At 44.1% G+C, this 25,177-nt stretch overlaps 1 protein-coding gene across 1 annotated transcript in view; it reads left to right on the forward strand.

Moving 5' to 3' along the window:
* Positions 1 to 21,047, forward strand: part of LOC142245339 (BOS complex subunit NOMO1-like) — a 226,410-nt gene extending 205,363 nt beyond the window's left edge. Inside the window, 5 exon segments of the mRNA XM_075317979.1 lie at positions 1,110 to 1,190; positions 1,581 to 1,607; positions 1,610 to 1,702; positions 11,295 to 11,387; positions 20,543 to 21,047. Coding sequence (XP_075174094.1) covers positions 1,110 to 1,190; positions 1,581 to 1,607; positions 1,610 to 1,702; positions 11,295 to 11,387; positions 20,543 to 20,674 — 426 coding nt within the window. The 3' untranslated portion in view covers positions 20,675 to 21,047.
* The last annotated feature ends 4,130 nt before the right edge of the window (positions 21,048 to 25,177 follow it).

The raw sequence follows: 25,177 nt of genomic DNA on the forward strand, positions 1-25,177 counted from the left end.
TGGAGCACGATGGGGGGTGCGCAGCATGGGTGATGGAGCACGATGGGGAGTGCGCAGCATGGGGATGGAGCACGATTGGGGTGCGCAGCATGGGGGATGGAGCACGAAGGGGAGTGCGCAGCATGGGGGATGGAGCACGATGGGGAGTGCGCAGCATGGGGATGGAGCACGATTGGGGTGCGCAGCATGGGGGATGAAACACGATGGGGGGTGCGCAGCATGGGGGGATGGAGCACGATGGGGGGTGCGCAGCATGGGGGGATGGAGCACGATGGGGATTGCGCAGCATGGGGGGATGGAGCACGATGGGGATTGCGCAGCATGGGGGATGGAGCACGATGGGGAGTGCGCAGCATGGGGGATGTAGCACGATGGGGGGTGCGCAGCATGGGGGATGGAGCGCGATGGGGGTGCACACCTCCCCCCAAAACACGCACGCACACACACACACACACACACACACACACACACACACCCCGCCACACGCGCACCGCACAACACACCTCACACACATTGGGAACCACAAACACCGCCCTACACAGACACCCCCACACACACAGGCAACGCTGCACACACACAACACCCAACACACAAACACCGCGGCATACATATATATACGCACATACCGCGCAACACATACACATTGCACAAAACATACCTACCATATATATAAACAAAAATCATACATTAACTACACAATACATAAATTTTAGAATACCCGATGCGTTAGAATCGGGCCACCTTCTAGTATATAATAAATATAAAATATATATATATATGTATATATATATATATATATATATATATATATATATATATATATATATATATATATAATGCTGTTTGCATGAACTATTCTGATGAATTTGGCACAATGTAGACGTACAAAAACATTGGAAGATGTTTTTTTGTTTTGTTAAGTGAGGCACACTTAAATCTCCCCTAATGTGATATTTTACGATGTATGGATAGAATATTAGGCTGAGATTTGATCAGCTTGAAGTACAGATTTTATTATTGAAATTGTGTGATATTTATTAGTTTTCAAAATGAGTTGGAGAATGTGACAGAAAACAGTGATGTTTTTTTCTTTCCCCCTTTACATCTAGGTAAAGCTTTATAAAAGTGAAAATTTGGACAACCCAATACAGTCCGTATCTCTGGGACAATCTTTGCTCAGAGATGGAGAGGTAATTATTTTTTTAGAATTAACTTATAAAACGTATAAAAATAATATATACAGTATGTGTATGTATATAGTGTGTGTGTGTGTGTATGTATATATGTATGTATTATATATATATGTATATGTGCGTGTGTGTATGTACGTGTGTATATGTATGTATGTATGTGTGTATATATATATATGTATATGTGTGTGTATATATAGTAATATATATATATATATATAATATATATATATATATTATATATATATATATTATATACTATTATATATATATAATATTATATATATATAGATATATACAATTATAATATTTAGTGTGTGTGATGTTTGTACACATCAGCCACTTGTGTATATGAACATTAATCTTTTTTTTTTTGTAATGTTTTTTCAGACCTACGTTGTACAGCTGGATTCTTCCCACTCCCCAAGTCTCAGTATGACTACACCCTGCCGCAGATTTCATTCAGCAAACAGGGATACCACAAGCACATCACCTTCACCTTCAATCCTACGGTCAGTCTTGCATTTTTTGTTTCTTCCATTATGTGCTCATTATAATAACTTCATACTAATGTATCTTTATTTTTGCTGTATATTTTTTTGATCATTTTATAAGTGCATCTTTTTACACATATCCACGGATCAATGATGATCTTTATAGGTGGTTATACAGGGGCCATTATATATACGTAACATGCATGCAAATAAATTTGGCACCTCGGAGCAGCTATAAATGTCAAAGGTAGAGGACAAGGGAGCAAATGAATGCAATCCTACATGCGCAGCGATCACCTTAAATCTACTAAAAATTGTGTATAAGCAAATTCATACTCCTAACCGGCAGAACGTAATAATAGAATGTAACGCCTTCTGGTTTCTCTGTTAGTGCAGGTACTTACAGCTCCAAGGAACGGCCAAATGGTTAAATCATCCCTTTATTGATTTGCATACTAGTGTGTTAACTCAAGTTTCTTTGTCGCTCCATTGGGAGACCCAGACAATTGGGTGTATAGCTATTGCCTCTGGAGGCCACACAAAGTATTACACTTAAAAGTGTAAGGCCCCTCCCCTTCTGGCTATACACCCCCAGTGGGATCACTGGCTCACCAGTTTTGTGCTTTGTGCGAAGGAGGCAAACACATCCACGCATAGCTCCAACTTTTTAGTCAGCAGCAGCTGCTGACTATGTCGGATGGAAGAAAAGAGGACACATATAGTGTCCCCAGCATGCTCCCCTTCTCACCCCACTGTGTCGGAGGTGTTTGTAAGGTTGAGGTACCCATTGCGGGTACGGCGGCAGGAGCCCACATGCTGATTCCTTCCCCATCCCTTTTTTACAGGGCTCTGGGTGAAGTGGGATTTACCGGTCTCCAGGCACTGAGACCGTGCTCCATCTACAGCCCCTGGAGAAGATGCTGGATGGAGCGGAGTACATCAGGGACATGGCCCTGCTTCCTCAAGGTACTCTGTGTCCCCGTGCATTTGGCGCTCACACCGCAGCATGCTGGGTGTTGTAGTGCGCCGGGGGACATCAGCGCTGCCGGCGCCTGTGCCATAGCCTCATTCAGCTTAGCTGAAGCAGGCACACTTATGGGACTCGGCCGCGCGCCGGCAGCTGGGACTGCGGCACGGCTGGCACTTGTAGTGCGCCGGGGACTTCAGCGCGGCCCTGCGCTTTTACGGCGGGCCGCGCTGATAACTACAGTCCCCGGCTTTTGCGGCCTGCTTCCGTTCGTTCCCCGCCCCCAGACCTGCCAGTCAGGAGAGGGGCGGGACGCTGCCCACGTCTAGGACTCGGGCGCGCCGGCCGCTGGAACAGCGGCGCGGCTGGCACTTGTTGTGCGCCGGGGACTTCAGCGCGGCCCGCGCTTTTACGGCGGCCGCGCTGATAACTCGAGTCCCCGGCTTTTGCGGCCTGCTTTAGTTCGTTCCCGCCCCCCAGACCTGCCAGTCAGGAGAGGGGCGGGACGCTGGCCACTTCTAGGGCGTGGTCGCGCCGGCCGCTGGGACTGCGCGGCGCGGCTGGCACTTGTGGTGCGCCGGGGACTTCAGCGCGGCCCGCGCTTTTACGGCGGCCGCGCTGTTAACTCGAGTCCCCGGCTTCTGGGCCTAGTCTCCCTTCGTTACCGCCCACAGCCCTGACAGTCAGGGTAGGGGCGTGACGCTGCATAGAGCAGAGCCTGAGAGCTGGAGTATGTTTTGCATACTCCACCTCTCTCACTGTGTGCACTGTGAATCCGGATTCCCGCACTTTCTCAGGCACGCCCACGGCTTCCTTCTCTACAAGGACACCGGCAGCCATTAGTGTCAGTTTCTGTACGATACAGAGACAAGTGTGGAAGACCCTGGCATTCTGATAGTCACACAATCGCTGTAACAGGCGTTAAGCAGCACCTGTGGTGCTAACCCCACTAGTGCAGAATTGCACTTATAAGATATGCTTGTACTATATACATTGCACTGTTTGGTCGCACGTTGTATATACCCTCCTGGATTATGCGGAGGAGTTATCAGCATATTCTCTGTGTAAAACAAAGGTGCAGAACCACATGTTTTTCTATACAGCTGGTACAGCATGTACGGCTATACGGCCGGCAGGTACATAGACTCCCATTGTATGCACTAATGGCCAGGGGATGAGGACGGTGTCTGCAGTATTTACTGACAGTTTTTCTGAGACTATGGCTATGATACTAGAACAGTCCGGACATGTCTCTCACAATATGGGCACTGTTGAATCATTGATCCATGGCCCCCCTCAGTGTGAATAACTAACAGCTCCGGGAATGTCACACGCATCCCAGAGTCACGGCTCTGCACGGACGTCAGTCCCAGACAGCCTAAGTGGGCTCGCTATGAGCGGCCTCGGTTTCATCAGGGTCCTAACAGAAGGACTCGCTGTGTAATGAGGCGGAAGTAGCGGCTCAGGATTCTGATCCTGAGACCGCTCTCAATCTGGATACACCTGATTGTGACGCCATAGTAAATAATCTTATAGCGTCCATCTATAGAATGTGGGTTATTTCTCACAACTCCTCCAGTGGAGGAGTCAGCTTCACGTATTTTTCTGGACCACTCTGCCTTCAGAGAGGCAGTCCAGGAACACCACGCTTATCCAGATATGCGCTTCTCCAAACGGCTTAGGATACACGCTATCCCTGTCCCCTGACTTGGTCAAGGACTGGACCCAATGTCCCGAGCGGCATCCTCCAATCTCCAGGCTTGTAGCTAGATCCATAGTTGCAGTGGGAGATGGAACTGCAAACTCAAAGATGCCACTGACAGACAGATGGATCTCTGGTCGAAAGCCATCTATGAGGCTGTCGGCGCACCGTTGGCTCCGGCATTCTCTCCCTTGGGGCACTCCAAGCTATTTCAGCTTGTCTTACACAGATTGACACGGTTACACGTACATCTGTGCCGCAGGTGGCATCCTTAACCTCTCAAATGTCTGCATTTGTTTCTTACGCGATTCAGGTTGTCCTGGACTCTGCGAACCGTGCGGCGGTAGCCTCCGCTACTCCGTGTTTTTAAGCAGAGCCTGGTCTGCTCGTTAAGTGAATGGAAGGCAGATTCTGCTTCCAAAAAAGGTTGCCTAACCAGTTGCCTTTTTCTGCTGACCGACTGTTTGGTGAGCGTTGGATGTAACCATCAAATAGTCCAGGGGTAAGGATTCATCCTTTCCTCAGCCCGGACACAACAAACCCCAACAGAGCAAGAGGCAGTCGGGGTTTTCGGCCTTTTCGAGGCTCGGGCAGGTCCCTTTTTTCCTCGTCCAAGGTGGACTCAAGAGGATCAGAGGTGCTAAGATTCTTAGCGGGCTCAGTCTCGCCCAAAAAAGCGACAGTCGGAAAACCCGCTTCCAAGGCGGCTTCCTCATGACTTGCGGCCTCGGTCGGTAGCAGGCTCTCCCGCCTTGGCGATATTTAGCTGCTATAGGTCAATGACCATTGAGTGTGAGACATTCTGTCTCACGGGTACAGGATAGAGCTCACTTCTCGTCCTCCAACTCGATTCTTCAGAATTTCTCCACCTCCCGGCCGGGGCCGCTGCTCTTCTGCAAACAGGGTGCACTCTATAGGCAGAAAGAGTGATGACCCCCGTTCCTCTTCAGGAACAAGGTCACGGTTTTTACCCCAAATTCTTTGCGGTACCTATAACAACGGGCCGTTCCGTCCCGTTCTGGATCTAAAAATGCTCAGCAAGCTCGTGGACACCAGGCGGTTCCGGATGGAATCCCTCCGCCATGTCATCGCCTCAAGGTCCCAAGGATATTTCCTAGCATCATTAGGCATCAAGGATGCTTATCCACACGTGCCGATTGATCCAGAGCACTAGCGTTTCTACGCTTCGTTATAGGAGACGAACACCCTCTGTTCGTAGCTCTACCTTCCGGCTAGCGACAGTCCAACTGGTCTTCGCCAAGGTCAGGGCAGCAGTAGTCACAGTCCTGCACTCTCAGGGTCACTCTGTGGTCCCGTATTTAGACGATCTACTTGTCAAGGCACTCTCTTAGGAAACATGCCAACACTGCCCGAACGTTGCGCTGGAGACTCTCTAGAGTTTTGGGTGGATCATCAACTTTTTAAAGTCAGATCCGACCCCGACCCTATCGATAACATATCTAGGCATAGAGTTTCTTACTCTCTCAGCGATAGTGAAGCTGCCGCTAGACAAACAGCATTCACTACGGGCTGCAAGCTCTTCTTTAAGAACCAGTCGCACACATTGACACGCCTCATGCACTTCCTACGTAAGATGGTAGCAATGGAGGCAGTTCCTTTCGCGCAGTTTTACTGCGTCCACTACAATGGGACATTCTCCGCCAATGGGACGAGGAGTCGACGTCCCTCAACAGAGTCGTCGTTCTTCTCAGGCGGCCAAGGAATCTCTACGGTGGTGGCTTCTTCTCACCTCTTGGTCAAAAAGAAGGTCCTTCCTATCCCCGTCCTGGGCGATAGTTACGACAGACGCGAGTCTATCAGAGGGGGGAGCAGTTTTTCTCCACTACAGCGCTCAGGGTACGTGGACTCAGCAAGAGTCCACTCTTCAGATCAATGTTCTTGAACACAGAGCAGTGTATCTTGCCCTACAATCCTTCCAACAGCGGCTGGAAAGCAAGCATATCCGACTTCAGTCGGACAGCTCCACAGCGGTGGCATACATCAACCACCAAGGAAGAACGCGCAACCGGCAAGCCTTCCAGGAAGTCCGGCAGGTTTGATGTGGGTGGATGACACGGCATCCACCATATCCACAATTCACATCCCAAGTGTGGAAACTAGGAAGCTGACTTTCTAAGTCGCTGAGGTGTGGCCGAAAGAGTATGGTCTCCTCACCCGGACGGGTTTCAGGAGATCTGGCGCCGCTGACAGAGGCCGGACGTCGATCTAATGGCGTCACGGCACAACAACAATGTGCCAGCTTCATGGCACGGTTTCACAATCATCGAGCTCTGGCGGCAAACGCCTTAGTTCAGCATTGGTCGCAGTTCCAGCTCCCTTAGGTGCCATCTCTGGCATTGTTGCCCAGAGTACTGCGCTAGATCAAGACCGACTGCGGCCGCGCCATCCTCGTCGCTACAAATTGGCCGAGGATGTTGTGGTACTCGGTTCTGTGGTGCCTCACGGTAGGCTAACCGGGGGCACTACCAGACCAATCAGACTGGCTGTCTCAAGGGCCATTCTTCCATTTGAATTCTACGGCTCTCAACCGGATGGTGTGGCATTGAGTCCTGGAACCTAGTGTCGTTAGGATTACCTCTGGACGTGGTTGCCACCATGGGACAGGCTAGCATACCAACGTCCGCCAAGATTGACCACAGGACGTGGAAGATGTTCTTATCTCGGTGCTCGGCGCAGGGTGTTTCTCCCTGGCCGGTTGCATCGTCTATGTTTCCTTCCTTCCTGCAATCTAGGTAGGAAAATGGGTTGTCGCTCAGTTCCCTTTAGGGACAAGTCTCAGCGCTATCTGTATTTTTTTCAGAAACGACGACTTCCTCAGGTACGCACGTTCCTACGGGGAGTTTGTCTTCTCAGCACTCCGTACAAGCGGCTGTTTGAGCCCTGAGATCTGAACAAGGTTCTAATTGCTCTCCAGATGCCGCCTTTCGAGCCTTTGAAGGATGTCTCCCTTCCCGTTTTTCACGGGAAGTGGCCTTCTACTAACGTTCTGGTCTCTTAGGAGAGTTTCCGAGCTAGCAACGCTCTTATACAAACTCTCTTCCTGGTCCTTCACCAGGACAGGGTAGTTCTGCGTCCGGTTCCGGAATTTCTCCCTAAGGTGGTATCCCATTTTCATATCAATCAGGATATCACCTCACCTTCTTTGTGTCCTCGTCCAGTCCATCAATTTCAGAAAGATTTGCATCTGTTGGTTCTGGTGAGAGCACTCAGGTTCTACTTCCCGCATGGCGCTCCTGCGCCACCCGGATGCACTCTTTGTCCTTGTCGCTGGTCGGCGTAAACAGTCGCAAGCTTCCAGATCCACCCTTGCTCGGGGGATCGAGGAACCAATTCTTGAAACCTACAGTTCTACTGGGCTTCGGGTTCTCTCAAGGCCGAAGGCCCATTCTACCAGAGCCGTGGGTGCATCCTGGGCATTACGGCACCAGGCTGCGGCTCAGCAGGTGTGTCAGGCACCCACCTGGTCGAGTCTACTTACTTTTACCAAGCATTATCAGATGCATACCTACGCTTCGGCAGACGCCAGCCTAGGTAGATAAGTCATTCAGGCGGCGGTTGGCCACCTGTAGGAGAGGGCCGTTTGACGGCCCTATCATGAGGTATTCTTTTACCCACCCAGGGATTGCTTTTGGACATCCCAATTGTCTGGGTCTCCCAATGGAGCGACAAAGAAGAAGGGAATTTTGTTTACTTACCGTAAATTCCTTTTCTTCTAGCTCCAATTGGGAGACCCAGCACCCGCCCTGTTTTCTCGGGGTTTTTCTGTTTTTTCGGGTACACATGTTGTTCATGTGGTATGGTTCAGTTCTCCGATGTTTCCTCGGATTGAATTGGTCTTTAAACCAGTTATTGGCTTTCCTCCTTCTTGCTTTGGCACTAAAACTGGTGAGCCAGTGATCCCACTGGGGGTGTATAGCCAGAAGGGGAGGGGCCTTACACTTTTAAGTGTAATACTTTGTGTGGCCTCCAGAGGCAATAGCTATACACCCAATTGTCTGGGTCTCCCAATTGGAGCTAGAAGAAAAGGAATTTACGGTAAGTAAACAAAATTCCCTTCTTCTCGTCTCTATTATATAGTTTCTTGGGGTATTTTGTTTAGTAGCTTCATTTTTATATATAACCTACATACACCAATTGTTTTAATATTGGGCAGAGTAGGAGGAAATTTTTATTATTGCAGTTATTTACTTGGTCCTGTGATCACAGTAGCATCTGCACTAATTTAATCAAGCAGTTTCTGTAGAGTAATAAGGGTGTGATCAGAAGAATATACTAGCTGGTATGGCCTGTGTAGACTTATGAACATACTCTTGTTATTATTATTTTACTTATACAGCACCCTTAATTCCATAGCGCTTAAAGGGAACCAACCAGCAGGATTTTCATATATAAAGTAAAGCCAGTGCTATACTGGCACTAGAATGCTGAATGTAAGCATACCTTTTGTTCAGAGATTAGATGTTTCATTTCAGAAATATGTGCAAGTAAAGTTCCAGCAATGCACTGCTATTTGATTGACAGGTGCAACCGGAAGGGAATATGTGGGTCGGGTCCTGCTATCTATTCCTGCCCCTATCTGCCTGCCTGGCCTTCCTCCCCTTGTCAGAGTCATAGATGTTCATTCCGGGGCAGGCACATAGACAGGGGAAGGAATAGATAGCAAGACCTGAGCCACATATTCTCTTCCTGTTGCACCTGCCAATCAAATAGCAGTGCATTGCTGTAACTTTACTTGCATATAGCTCTGATATAAAACATCCAATCTCAGAACAAATCGTAAGCTTAGATTCAACATCCTAGCGCCAGTATAGCGCACTGGCTTTACTTTATATATGAAAATCCTACTGGTTAGTTCCCTTTAACATACATCAACAACACTGTCCCCATTGGGGCTCACAATCTCAATTCCCAATTAGTATGTTTGGAGTGTGGGTGAAAACTCACGCAAACACGGGGAGAACATACAAACTCCTTTCAGATGTTTGTTCTTGGTGGGATTTGAACCCAGGACAACAGCAAGATTGCAGTGCTAACCACTCGGCAACCGTTATAAGGGTACATTTCCAGAAAAGTAACATTGCAATAATAGCTATATGTTGTTGGTGCATTGGGTAGGAAAGGCCTGCAGCCCAAAAACCTGGCCATTACTGGGAAAGACTTCTCAAAGGCTGTGTACATAAGGAATAATGCTCACTCACAGGGTACACATTTATTATATACAAAAGTATTGGCACCCCTGCAATTCTGTCAGATAATACTCAGTTTCTTCCTGAAAATGATTGCAATCACACATTCTTTGGTATTATTATCTTCATTTAATTTGTCTTCAATGAAAAAAAAAATTGTCATAAAGCCAAATTGGATATAATTCCACACCAAACATAAAAAGGGGGTGGACAAAAGTATTGGCACTGTTTGAAAAATCATGTGATGCTTCTCTAATTTGTGTAATTAACAGCACCTGTAACTTACCTGTGGCACCTAACAGGTGTTGGCAATAACTAAATCACACTTGCAGCCAGTTGACATGGATTAAAGTTGACTCAACCTGTGTCCTTGTGTGTACCACATTGAGCATGGAGAAAAGAAAGAAGACCAAAGAACTGTCTGAGGACTTGAGAATCCAAGTTGTGAGGAAGCATGAGCAATCTCAAGGCTACAAGTCCATCTCCAAAGACCTGAAAGTTCCTGTGTCTTCGGTGCGCAGTGTCATCAAGAAGTGTAAAGCCCATGGCACTGTGGCTAACCTCCCTAGATGTGGAAGGAAAAGAAAAACTGACGAGAGATTTCAACGCAAGATTGTGCGGATGGTGAACCTCGACTAACATCCAAACAAGTTCAAGCTGCCCTGCAGTCCGAGGGTACAACAGTGTCAACCCGTACTATCCGTCAGCGTCTGAATGAAAAGGGACCGTATGGTAGGATACCCAGGAAGACCCCACTTCTTACCCCGAGACATAAAAAAGCCAGGCTGGAGTTTGCCAAAACTTACCTGAGAGCCTAAAACGTTTTGGAAGAATGTTCTCTGGTCAGATGAGACAAAAGTAGAGCTTTTTGGGAAAAGCCATCAACATTGAGTTTACATGAAAAAAAAAGAGGCATTCAAAGAAAAGAATACGGTCCCTATAGTCGAACAGGACAGCTGTTCCCTGATGTTTTGGGGTTGCTTTGCTTCCTCTGGCACTGGACTGCTTGACCGTGTGCATGGCATTATGAAGTCTGAAGACTACCAACAAATTTTGCAGCATAATGTAGGGCCCAGTGTGAAATAGCAGGGTCTCCCTCAGAGGTCATGGGACTTCCAGCAGGACAATGACCCAAAACACACTTCAAAGAGCACTAGAAAATGGTTTGAGAGAAAGCACCGGAGACTACTAAAGTGGCCAGCAATGAGTCCAGACATGAATCCCATAGAACACCTGTGCAGAGATCTCACAATGGCAGTTTGGAGAAGGCACCCTTCACATCTCAGGGACCTGGAGCAGTTTGCCAAAGAAGAATGGTCTAAAATTCCAGCAGAGCATTGTAAGAAACTCATTGATGGTTACCGGAAGCGGTTGTTCGCAGTTATTTTGGCTAAAGGTTGTGCAACCAAGTATTAAGCTAAGGGTGCCAATACTTTTGTCTGGCCCATTTTTGGAGTTTTGTGTGAAATGATCAATGATTTCATTTTTGTTTCATTCTCTCTTGTGTTTTTTCATTGCAAGCAAAATAAATGAAGATAACTAACAATACCAAAGAATTTGTGATTGCAATCATTTTCAGGAAGAAACTGCGTATTCTCTGACAGAATTGCAGGGGTGCCAATACTTTTGTCATCACTGTATTTTAGGAGATGAGTAACATGGTAAGTCTAAGATGCGATGTTTGAACCTCGTTACATATATACCTCATGAATGATCTATGTCTTTGAATTGCAGAGAAAGCTACCCGAGCAGGACGTAGTTCAGGGATCGTACCTGGCGCTTCCTCTGACCCTCCTGCTATTGTTGGCCGGTTACAAGTATGACAAGGTAACTACAACCTATGCAGCTTATCGTATTGTGCAGCACCTACCACCCGCCACCAACCACAGGGTCATGACCTAGGATTCAGAACATGAACCTGTGATGTCCTGGCCGGCTTGCATATTTCATCAAAGTCTTCTCTGGGATATAACGTCATAATTCATCCTATCCGTATAGAATAGAAACAGGAAACATTCCTTGTTGAGCTTAAAAAGGATTAAAATGGATTTAGCAAGACGTTCATATAAAATCCCGACTAATGGATGGGTAATGCATAGCCCAAAATTTTCTAGCTTCACTACAAATGCTGAATCCATTTGTAGACAAACACGTGGCACTTTCATTTGTTTTATAGTAGCACAATACCATCAGTCTAAGCCTATTACCTGCTAAATTACCACTACACTACAAGAACATTGTGATATTAATGGAGGAAAGATCAGGCTCTGCACAAGTAATGTTGGTAAGAAAGTGGCAAATGCAGCTGACCCTCACTGTCATGGGACATGCATTGAAGTGATGTCATGAGTGGAAAAACTCTCTAATGTTCCCTGGATGCATCAGAGAAATGCGGTGTGTATATTGTATATCTCAACTTCAGCAATTTGATAAAGTGTATCTCCTTATTGAAAAAAAATAACCAAGTATGGGATTGACAAGGCTACGATGGCTAGGTGCTTTCATAACTGGCTCAGTGATCGTACTTAGTGGCAATGGTTGCACATCCATTTGGAAGAGTGTTTCAACTGGGGTCCCAAAAGGATCCGTCTTGGCCCCAGTGGTGGTCAACATTTTCTTTAGAACTGATCTAGATAAAGGAACTGTAGGTAAACTTCGCTATATATCCTAGTTTTACATCATCTGTAAATATGCTAACACTAGAGAAGACATAAAGATTCAGAAGGATCTAAATAAGCTGGAACAATGGTCAGCATTTAACAGGGAGAAATGCAAAATTCTATATCTGGGCAAGAAAATTGAAAATATCTACATGATGGGAGGAAGAGAACTAAGCAAAAGCACGTGTGAAAAAGACTTTGGTATACGAATAGATCACAGACTATACATCAGTCAATAGTGTGACGCAGAACCAAAAAAGGAAAACACAATTTGGGGATGTATTAACACAAACATAAAGTCTAGATCACATAAAGTAATTAACCCCCTCTACTCCTCTTTGGTCAGACCTCATATGGAATACTGTGTTCAGTTTTTGGCACAACATTTTAAAAAAGACATTGAAAAACTGTTCAGAGAAGGATGGTGAGCGGACTGCAAACTATGTCCTACGAGGCACGGTTAAAGCATCTGGAAATGATTACCTTGCAAACAAGAAGTGTGAGAGGAGACTTAATAGCTGTCTATAAATATCTGAATGGATGTCGAAATGTAAAGGGATCATCCTTATTCTCATTTGCACATGGAAACAAAACTGAAAAGGAGAAGATACAGATTAGATATTAGAAAAAAAACTTTTTGACTGAGGGTGATTGAGTGGAACAGGTTACCATAAGAGGAGGAAAGTTCTTCTTCAATGGAAGTCTTCAAACAGAGGCCAGACAGACATCCATCTGAGATGATTTAATGACTCCTGCTGTAAGCAGAGGGATGGACACGATAATCCTGGAGATCCCTTCCAACGTTAACATTCTAGGATATGAAGTAATGCTTTTAAAAGAAATGTCCAGGGCCAGAAAAACCACAGCGCATTTCCACAGGTTGTATGAGATAAGGGATAAGAATGAACTGCTATACTCCATTTACCCATAGAAAAACAGGGTGTTGGTTCACAAAAACCCCAGATACATATATACGTACATACATCTATCACAGTGCATGTGTCCAGGATCAGCAAGGGTCATCTTTCCTCGAAAAGGGTAAAAGTCAGAGAGTTTCACTCTGCCACACAGTGGTGGACACCGTGATCTACACCAGCGCTCCTTTCACTCACAAGCTGAGCAGACCGTCTACTCTGCACACTGATAAAGTAGACCTAAATCTAGAAATAGATGATGTTAGACCGAAACGTCTGTGCTATTTCTGCTAACGCTTACTCAATAAAATACCAGTTCATTCAACTATTTGAGTGGCAAGTATTTGCTCTTTCCTATGAATGCCGTTTCGCAGTCGACATCCAGAGCAAGTTTATCATGACTGATATGGGTCATCAGCTGACCGCTGGCTGTCATGACATCCCATCCGTGCTTTGTAATCATGTCACAGGCACACCAATGGGAGCGGGGAATGACGCACTTCCCACTGGCGCCTGTTAAATCCCGCTGTCAGAGATTGGCAGCAGGATTTTACTAGTTAACAGCCGCGGGTGGATCTCTGATCCACCCACGGTTGTTAGAGGCAAATGTCGGTTGATCAGATCAGCCAACCAGTGCAGGGAAAGATGCAGGCTATGTGCGAGAGTCCATATCAAAGGCAGAGACACGACTTAGGACATACCAATATGTCCTGTGTCGGTAAGCGGTTAAACTTGGTTTGTGAGGATCTCCAAAAGAAGTAGTTACCAAAGAGTGAACTGTTAAAAAGAAATTCTTTCGGACTTCAACTGGTACATATTAAATAGCAGTTTAGCCCCATGTACACAGCTCAAAAAATTAAAGGGAACGCTCAAATAACACATCCTAGATCTGAATGAATAAATGAAATATTATCATTGAATACTTTGTTCTGTACAAAGTTGAAATGTGCTGACAACAAAATCACACAAAAATGATCAATGGAAATCAAATGTTTTAACCAATGGAGGTCTTGATTTGAAGACACACACAAAATGAAAGTGGAAAGTCAAAATGAAAATCAAAACAAGACAAAATTGAAGTGGAAACTAGTTAAAATGAGGCCCAGTATTGTTTGTGGCCTCCACGTGCATGTATGACCTCCCTACAACACCTGAGCATTCTCCTGATAAGGTTGCAGATGGTCTCCTGAGGGATCTCCTCCCAGACATGGACTAAACCATCTGCCAACCACTGGACAGTCTGTGGTGCAACATGACGTTGGTGGATGGAGTGAGACCTGTCTCAATCGGATTCAGGTCTGGGGAACGGGCGGGCCAGTCTGTAGCTTCAATGCCTTCATCTTGCAGGAACTGCTGACACACTACAGCCACATGAGGTCTGACATTGTCCTGCATTAGGAGGAACCCAGGGTCAACTGCACCAGCCTATGGTCTCACAGAGGGTATGGGTATCTCATCTCCTTACCTAATGGCAGTCAGGCTACCTCTGGCGAGCACATGGAGGACTGTGCGGCCCTCCAAAGAAATGCCACCCCACACCATTACTGACCCACTGCAAAACCGGTCATGCTGAAAGATGTTGCAGGCAGCAGATCGCTTTCCACGGCGTCTCCAGACTCTCTGACATCTGTCACATGTGGTCAGTGTGAACCTGCTTTCATCTGTGAAGAGCACAGGGCGCCAGTGGCGAATTTACCAATCCTGGTGTTCTGTGGCAAATGCCAAACGTCCTGCACTGTGTTGGGCAGTGAGCACAACCCCCATCTGTGGATGTTGGTCCCTCATGCCATGCTCATGGAGTCTGTTTCTAACCATTTGTGTAGACACATGGACATTTGTGGCCTGCTGGAGGTCATTTGCAGGGCTCTGGCAGTGCTCCTCCTGTTCCTCCTTGCACAAAAGCGGAGGTAGTGTTCTGCTGCTGGGTTGTTGCTCTCCCATGGCCCCCTCCACGTCTCCTGGTGTACAGGCCTGTCTCCTGAAGGTGCCTCCATCCTCTAGACACTACACTGACAGACACAGCAAACCTTGCCACAGCTTGCATTGATGTGCCATCCTGGATGAGCTGCACTACCTGTGCCACTTGTGTGGTTTGTAGAGTCCGTCTCATGCTACCACGAGTGTGAGAGCATAACCAACATTCAAAAGTGACCAAAACATCAGCCAGAAGGCATTGTACTGAGATGTGGTCTGTGGTCCCCACCTGCAGAAATTGCCTATAATTTCCATCTGATGTCTTCCATTTACACAACAGCATGTGAAATTGATTGTCAATCAGTGTTGCTTCCTAAAGGGCCCGTTACACGCGTCAATTTATCTGACGATATGTCGTCGGGGTCACGGATTCCGTGACGCACATCCGGCATCGTTCGCGACGTTGTTGCGTGTGACACCTGCAAGCGACTCTGAACGATCGCAAATAGGATGAAAATCGTGGATCGTTGACACGTCGTTCATTTTTAAAATATTGTTCGTTTTGGGGAAGCAGCTGACATATTGGTACGTTTGACACGCTGCCAACGTCGAACAAAATTCAAGCGATCGCCTGGGTCCAACAATATATCGTTGATCGCTGATGCGTCGATTTGAGATAGTTACATGTGTCAGCAAATAAACGACCAATAAGCGAAACCGGCAAATCGAACAATACGATCTGGGCGTGTCACGTTGCACAATGTGATCACCAGATAAATTGACGCGTGTAACGGGCCCTTAAATGGACAGTTTCATTTCACAGAAGTTTGATTAACTTTGGAGTTATATTCGATTGGTTAACTGTGCCCTTTAATTTTTTTGAGCAGTATATTAACCCTGGACACTACTAGGTTCATTAATGGGATTACATTCTCCTCCATAAACATAGCAGACTCTGAATTCATATATCCCCAGGTATTGGAATGAGGACACTACTGAGAAAATTTTGGCGCTAGAGGGTGGACTAATTACTTGAGATTTAGATGGGTACATGGTAGATGAGTTTGGATAGTTTGTCGTTTTTAGTAACTTTTGCAGAGATCTACCTTGTTGGGTTACTACACTGAAGCTGAAACGTCTCATTATGAGAATGACCTTTTAGTGTATCGATAGTGATGGATTAAGGGCCTGAATAATGACCAGTGTGTGCCTGTGGTTTCTCATTACATAGGATGCCGGAGACGCTGGTGAGATGTGTGGAGTGATCCGTCACACTTTGTTAACCTGACATGTGTAAACAGTTTTTGGCTGGAGAATAGGTCAGACTGTGTCATTAATTGCACTGAAAAGATCCGACTCGAGAGTTTCATGCCTCTCGTCCTGTTAAACTGCAGCAGGTTGTAGAGGAAGTTTAAGCGTTTATACAGCCAAGTGCATTAGGTAAACCCTGGGTATAATTAGGAAGCTCGCTGTAGAAAATGCCAGCATCTATGGATGGGTCACACTGTAATTTGCTAACACACATTATGCCGCTTAATTAGAATCACAGTAGTCCCTGATGCCAGCAAGACTCATATTAATCAGAATGTAAATGCAAGTTTCGGTCTACTGTCTGGAAAATAAAATTCTGATTTGCTGAATGTATAGGAGCCAAAAAAAGTGTAATGTTCTGCTTCCTTGTACCTCTACTGGTGTGGGACATAATGACCAAGCATTTTGGATCATCCTTCCATCAGTGGCAAACTTTTATAGGGCCTTTTGGAAATAATTTTGCAGATGTCTGTCCCATAATTCTCTCCAAGAATATAACTACTCTCATACTGCCCCTATACAGTCATGGCCAAAAGTTTTGAGAATGCTACAAATATTAATTTTTACAAAGTCGACTGCTTAAGTTTTTCTAATGGCAATTTGCATATACTCCAGAATGTCATAAAGATTGATCAGCTTAGCAGCAATTACTTGCAAAGTCAATATTGGCTAAGAAAATGAACTTTAACCTCCAAAACACATTTCAACATCATTGCATCCTGCCTTAAAAGGAGCAGCTAACATTGTTTTAGTGATTGTTCCATTAACACAGGTGTGGGTGTTGATGAGGACAGGGCTGGCGATCAATCAGTCATGATTAAGTAAGAATGACACCACTGGACACTTTAAAAGGAGGCTGGTGCTTGGTATCATTGTTTCTCTTCAGTTAACCATGGTTATCTCTAAAGAAACACGTGCAGCCATCATTGCTCTGCACAAAAATGGCCTAACAGGGAAGAGTATCGCAGCTACAAAGATTGCACCTCAGTCAACAATCTTATCGCATCATCAAGAACTTCAAGGAGAGAGCTTCCATTGTTGCCAAAAAGGCTCCAGGGCGCCCAAGAAGGACCAGCAAACGCCAGGACCGTATCTTAAAACTGTTTCAGCTGCGGGATTGGACTACCAGCAGTGCCGAGCTAGCTCAGCAATGGCAGCAGGCTGGTGTGAGTGCTTCTGCACGCACTGTGAGGCGGAGACTGCTTGAGCAAGGCCTGGTTTCAAGGAGGGCAGCAAAGAAGCCACTTCTCTCCAGAAAAAACATCAGGGACCGACTGATATTCTGCAAAAGGTACAGGGAGTGGACTGCGGAGGACTGGGGTAAAGTCATTTTCTCAGATGAATCCCCTTTTCGATTGTTTGGGACATCTGGAAAACAGCTTATTAGGAGAAGAAGAGGTGAGCGCTACCACCAGTCTTGTCTCATGCCAACTGTTAAGCATCGTGAAATGATTCATGTGTGGGGTTGCTTCTCAGCCAAGGGAATCGGCTCACTCACAGTCTTGCCTAAAAACACAGCCATGAATAAAGAATGGTACCAGAATGTCCTCCAAGAGCAACTTCTCCCAACTGTCCAAGATCAGTTTGGCGCCCAACAATGCCTTTTCTAGCATGATGGAGCACCTTGCCATAAAGCAAAGTTGATCACTAAATGGCTCATGGTACAAAACATAGAGATTTTGGGTCCATGGCCTGGAAACTCCCCAGATCTTAATCCCATTGAGAACTTGTGTGCAATCATCAAGAGACGGGTGGACAAACAAAAACCAACAAATTCTGGCAAAATGCAAGCATTGCTTATGTAAGAATGGGCAGCTATCAGTCAGGATTTGGTCCAGAAGTTGATTGAGAGCATGCCAGGGAGAATTGCAGAGGTCCTGAAGAAGAAGGGTCAACACTGCAAATATTGACTTGCTGCATTAACTCATTCTAACTGTCAATATAACCTTTTGGTACTCATAATATGATTGCAATTATATTTTTGTATGTGATGTGCACATCAGACAAACACAATTAAAAACCAGAGGGCAACAGATCATGTGAAAATATAATTTTGGTGTCATTCTCAAAACTTTTGGCCATGACTGTAGAATAGTATGACTACTATAATACTGCCCCCTATGTACAAGAATATAGCTACTATAATACTGACCGTGTTCAAGAATATAACTACTATAATACTTCGTAATTTCAAAAAGATGTCGTATGCTTCACAATTGATATATAAATGCAGCCAAGCAATAGTGTAACACTGTGGTAACAATTAAAATATAACCTTTAATGGTTAATGATTAAAAATATCAAACCACACAACAAATACGGTTGTAGAGAACAACCAAACAGATTGGAGCAGATGTGAAGCTCCTAATATCACCATGGAAGGACAAACTTCACACGGGGGGAGGGGGGGGGGAGAACCTCCCACCACGGTGATAGAAAAGCAGACAACACTAGACAAGTTGTCAAATACATAAAACTGAGTTATATACAAAAGATAGTATAGTCATATAGACAAAGCTCATAAAATATATAAAGAAAACTTTAGTTGTCCAATATATAGAGGGCGGGGCAATTCATAACAGCCTCACAATACCCCTCAATTGGCAACCATCTGACCTGATATGCTCTTAGACCTCCCAACGCGTTTCATAATATGCTTATTCCTCAGGGGACTATGGTCAAAAGAGCGCTTCAGTAAAGCAGACCTCCAGCATGTTGTGTCTGGGCCTTGGCATAGCTACTATAATACTGCCCCTGTGTACAAGAATATAACTACCATAATACTGCCCCTGTGTACAAGAATATAACTACCATAATACTGGTCCTATATACAAGAATAGAATTACTATAATACTGCCCCCTATATACCAGAATATAGCTACTATAATACTGCCCCTATATATAAGAATATAGCTACTATAATACTGCCCCTGTGTACAAAAATATAACTACTATAATACTGCTCCTATATACAAGAATATAACTACCATAATACTGCTCCTATGTACAAGAATGTAACTACTATAATACTGTCCCTATATACCTATATACAAGAATATAGCTATTATAATACTGCCCCCTGTATACAAGAATATAGCTATTATAATACTGCCCCCTGTATACAAGAATAGAACTACTATAATACTGCCCCATATGTACAAGAATATAACTACCATAATACTGCCCCATATGTACAAGAATATAACTACCATAATACTGCCCCTATATACAAGAATAGAACTACTATAATACTGCTCCATTTGTACAAGAATAGAACTACTATAATACTGCTCCCTATGTACAAGAATAGAACTACTATAATACTGCTCCATTTGTACAAGAATAGAACTACTATAATACTGCTCCCTATGTACAAGAATAGAAGTACTATAATTCTGCCCCATATGTACAAGAATGTAACTACTATAATACTGCCTCTATGTACATGAATATAATTACTATAATACTGCCCCTATGTACAAAAATATAACTACCATAATATTGCTCCTATGTACAAGAATGTAACTACTATAAACTGCCCCCAAGAATGACTACTATAATACTGCCCCTATATACAAGAATATAGCTACTATAATCCTGACCGTGTTCAAGAATATAACTACTATAATACTGCCACTTTTGTACAAGAATATAACTACTATTACTGATCCTATATACAAAAATATAACTACTATAATACTGCCCCTATGTACAAAAATATAACTACCATAATATTGCTCCTATGTACAACAATGTAACTACTATAATACTGCCCCTATATACAAGAATATGACTACTATATTACTGCCCCTATATACAAGAATATAGCTACTATAATACTGACCGTATTCAAGAATATAACTACTATAATACTGCCCCTATGTACAAGAATATAACTACTATAATACTGACAGTGTACAAGAATATAACTACTAGAATACTGCCCCCTGTATACAAGAATATAACTACTATAATATTGCTATGTAGTAACTCAATTGTGCATTTCGTCAAGTTATCACAAATTCAGACTCCTTGGTCACGAACATGGACTGTCACCTTCACTTTTGCCATTTTCAATATTTCCCAGCAGTGTATAGTTTGGAATGCTGTTTCATGTGTAGATTTTTATCTGGAGGAGGTCAGATATCACAATTTTTTGATTCCCTTGTCTCCCTTTTGCTAGTTGGTTCCCCTGCTGTTGCAGCTGACAAGCCGTCTGCAAGGCGTCCGTGCTCTTGGACAGACCGGAGCTGACACCGCCAACCCAGAGGATGCAAAGAGACTTCAAAAAAGACAAAAGACACGGAGGACGTGAAGAAGAGGGACCGTGGTGTGAAGTGACATCAAAGTCATGCTCCAGACCCCTGGGACATGTATGGAAACTCTCCTTGGTTTGAAAGAAATTACAGACTTGAGATACAGGTTCTCCGCACTACAAGATCCCTTTTTTTTTTAATAAAACCATATTTTGTACATAGTGGGGTTGCCTCGCATGATCTTGGGACATGATTTAAATTGGAAATGAAGAAATGTGATCACTTTTTTTTAATTTTGCCACTGGAGATAACTTATTTTTAATGTGACTAAAATAATTTGATTGTCTGCAACTTCTACATAAGCAAAAAAAATCTCTACAACTAATTTCCCAAGGAAACTTAAATAAAGAGCAACTTGGTTTTCTCTTTCTAGAGTGTTGTGATACAGAGTGGCATTTTTGAAATCTTTCTGTATAGTCATTATCTTGCAGGTGGGCATAGAATCCCTCAGGGTCCCCGACTCCTCAGGGTCCCCGACTCCTCAGGGTCCCCGACTCCCGCCTCTGACTTCCGCCTCTGACTTCCGCCTCTGACTTCCGCCTCTGACTTCCGCCTCTGACTCCCGCCTCTGACTCCCGCCTCTGACTCCCGCCTCTGACTCCCGCCTCTGACTCCCGCCTCTGACTCCCGCCTCTGACTCCCGCCTCTGACTCCCGCCTCTGACTCCCGCCTCTGACTCCCGCCTCTGACTCCCGCCTCTGACTCCCGCCTCTGACTCCCGCCTCTGACTCCCGCCTCTGACTCCCGCCTCTGACTCCCGCCTCTGACTCCCGCCTCTGACTCCCGCCTCTGACTCCCGCCTCTGACTCCCGCCTCTGACTCCCGCCTCTGACTCCCGCCTCTGACTCCCGCCTCTGACTCCCTCATACATGGGTCATGTTTAAGAGATAAGTTTCCTGAAGGAAAATGGTATCAGGATTTTTATCACCATTATGATACATATGGCGGAACACAGGAGACCATGGGTAGTATGCTGCTGCCACTAAGCAAAAAAAGGTTAGCTCCTCCCCAGTAGCATACACCCTCCAAATGGCACACAGGACTCCAGTTCAGTTTAGTGTCTGTAGGAGGCGGACACTGGTCGTTGTATCTCGCTCTCTCTCACTCTATCTCTCCTTCAGTAATTACCACAAAACACCTGCAAAGGCTTCATAAGTCTTTAAAATGGTCCCTTAGTCTGTTTCAGTAGGCTACACAATCATGGGGAAGACTACTGACTTGACAGATGTCCAGAAGGCAGTCATTGACACACTCCATAAGGAGGGTAAGCCACAAAAGGTCATTGCTAAAAAAGCTGGCTGTTCAGAGTGTTGTATCCTAGCATATTAATGAAAAGGTGAGTGGAAGGAAAAAGTGTTTTAGAAAAAGCTGCACAAGCAACCGGGATAATCGCAGCCTTGATAGGATTAAGAAAAGTCTGTTAAAAAATTTGGGGAGATTCACAAGGAGTGGACTGCTGCTGGAGTCAGTGCTTCCAGAGCCACCACACACAGACGTATCCAAGACATTGGCTACAACTGTGGCATTGCTTGTGCCCAGCCACTCATGAAAAATAGACAACATCAGAAGCGTCTTACCTGGGCCAAGGAGAAAAAGAACAGGACTGTTGCTCAGTGGTCCAAGGTGTTTTTTTCAGATGAAAGTAAATTTTGCATTTCATTTGGAAATCGCGGTCCCAGAGTCTGGAGGAAGAGTGGAGAGGCCACAATCCAAGCTGCTCGAGGTCTAGTGTGAAGTTTCCACAATCAGTGATGGTTTGGGGAGTCATGTCATCTGCTGGTGTAGGTCCACTTGGTTTATCAAGACCAAAGTCAACGCAACGTCTACCAGGAAATTTTAGAGCACTTCATGCTTCCCTCTGCCAACAAGCTTTTTGGAGATAGAGACTTCATTTTCCAGCAGGACTTGGCACCTGTCCACATTGCCAGAATTACCAATACCTGATTTAATAACCACAGTATCACTGTGCTTGATTGGCCAGCAAACTCGCCTGACATAAACCCATAGAGCATCTATGGGGTATTGTCAAGATCCAACAATGCAGACGAGATGAAGGTTTCTATGAAAGCAACCTGGGCTTCCATAACACCTCAGCAGTGCCACAGGCTGATCGCCTCCATGCCACACCGCATTGATGCAGTAATTCATGCAAGAGGAGCCTGACCAAGTATTGAGGCATTTATTGTACAGACTTTTCAGTAGGCGCCAACATTTCAGTTTAAAATTATTTTTTCAGTTGGTCTTATATAATATTCTAATTTTCTGAGAATGCGTTATGGGTTTTCATTGGCTGTAAGCCATAATCATTAACAGAAATAAACACTGGAAATGGATCCCTCTGTGTGTAATGACTCTATATATTGTGTTTTCCCTTTTTGTATTAAATTACTGAAATAAATTAACTTTCTGATATTCTAATTTATTGAGATGCACTTGTATTTGGTTCAAATAGTGTCAGTCGTGTGTGGTGGCAACTGGGTGAGGAGTACAAAGACAAGTGTGCCAATGATTACTCATTTAAATGATAAAATTAATGGTATCCTTCAACAACCAAGCACCTTAAAAGGCTGAAAAGCTCTTTTGTCTCATTTATCATCGGGGCCCAGGAGTATTTTATGGTCTTCACAATCTTTAATTTTATTCTCATTCTTTGTGTATGAGATTGAGACCAAAAGAAAAAATTATTTTCAATCCAGTAATACAGAAATATGCTACCAGTACACAATAACATGGAATCTCTTAAACCCAAAAGCGGAACATTTAACAGAACAGATTGTGAGACTTGTATTAATACATTTATTACTAGCTGTAGTACCTGGGCGTTGCCCGGGATTGTAACTGTCTCTCTGTCTCTCTCCCAGTCTCTGTTTATGTGTCGCTGTCTGTCTGTCTCTGTCTGTCTCTTTCCTTGTCTGTCTCTGTTTCTGTCTGTATTTGTATCAGTCTATCTGTCTCTATATCTGTCTGTCTCTCTCTGTCTCTGTGTCTATCTCTTTCCCCATCTGTCTTTGTCTGTCTCTTTCCTGGGCTGTCTTTCTTTCCTGGGCTGTCTCTTTCTTTCCCGGGCTGTCTCTTTCTTGCCCAGGTTGTCTCTCTGACTCTCTCTATCTGTCACCCCATGACATCATATTACCTCACACACAAGCTTCTTATACTAACAGTTTATTTTGTTCCTATAGCAACCACTGACAGTTGCTATTAATAGCCTGTAGCTCCCACCTCCATATAGTTTAATGGAGGCAGGATTTTGGAGAGTAACTGTAAAGCGCGGTGTTAAACTTTCCCATCAAAACATAGTCTGACGTTCCCTGAGTCACATGAGGCGTCTGTGCAAAATTTCGTGATTGTAAATGCAACGGTGCGGATTCCTTTAGCGGAGACACACACACACACCCACCCCTACCTTTTTATATATTCGATTATAATTCAATAATTTTTATTAGGTTTTCAAATTTTATAGAACAGTTATAAAAAAACCCAAAATGAAACACATTGATATTGGATGATGTAATGCAATACAAACATATAATATAGACATATACAATAAAAGAAACTAACAAATAATAAAATGTTAAAATTCATAGAAACTATGACTTACAGTCGAACTAAGAATTTCCATAGTATAATATGTCAGGAGATGGAAGTAGTCCAACAATTTTCTTTTAAAATAAATTGTATCATGTTGTATATTATTATAATGCGATTTATTCTATGGCGCTTTACATGTGAAAAGGGGTGTACATAATAAAAACAAGTACAATACTCATGAACAATACAATCAATACAAACTTTCATACCGTTAACCAGTAGTTTTTATAACTTTATCTGGTTTTCCTCCACCATTGTTAGCTATCTGGTCCATTTTAATTAAATCGTCATGTAATTTTCCTTTTGGCTAACTCTATATTCAGAGGATGTAACTGGTTCCAGATTTATATGTATTAGTAACCTTCATTTTCAAGCAAAATTAAAAACCTTGATGGAAATGAATGGCAAGTACAGGTTAAGAACTGAATTATTTCAGGTGATATTCTTAGTAGCTGACTTTACAGTATGTGCTGCAAAGAAATGTGGAAATGAGTGTTATCGGAGCAATATAGGACATATTCTCTAGCCTCCAGCTGGGACCACTTAAAAGTTATGTATGTGTGTGTATATGTAATATATATATAAATATATATAATATATATATATACACACACACACACACACACACACACACACACACACACACACACACACACACACACACACACATACATATATATACATATACATATATATACATACATACATATATATTTTTTTTGTAATTTTAGTATTTCGTGTCTCTCTATTGGAATTATGAGATGAGAGGTGTCTGCATATCCATCCACATGAACATCGTGAACAAGCCAAGAGGAATTGGCATGTATGGATAGTGTATGCGGATATTTATTCATATATATATATTTCTTTGTCGCTCTATTGGGAGACCCAGACAATTGGGTGTATAGGCTATG

This window comes from Anomaloglossus baeobatrachus, chromosome 7 (genome assembly GCF_048569485.1).
Source record: "Anomaloglossus baeobatrachus isolate aAnoBae1 chromosome 7, aAnoBae1.hap1, whole genome shotgun sequence".
Classification (NCBI taxonomy): Eukaryota; Metazoa; Chordata; class Amphibia; order Anura; family Aromobatidae; genus Anomaloglossus; species Anomaloglossus baeobatrachus.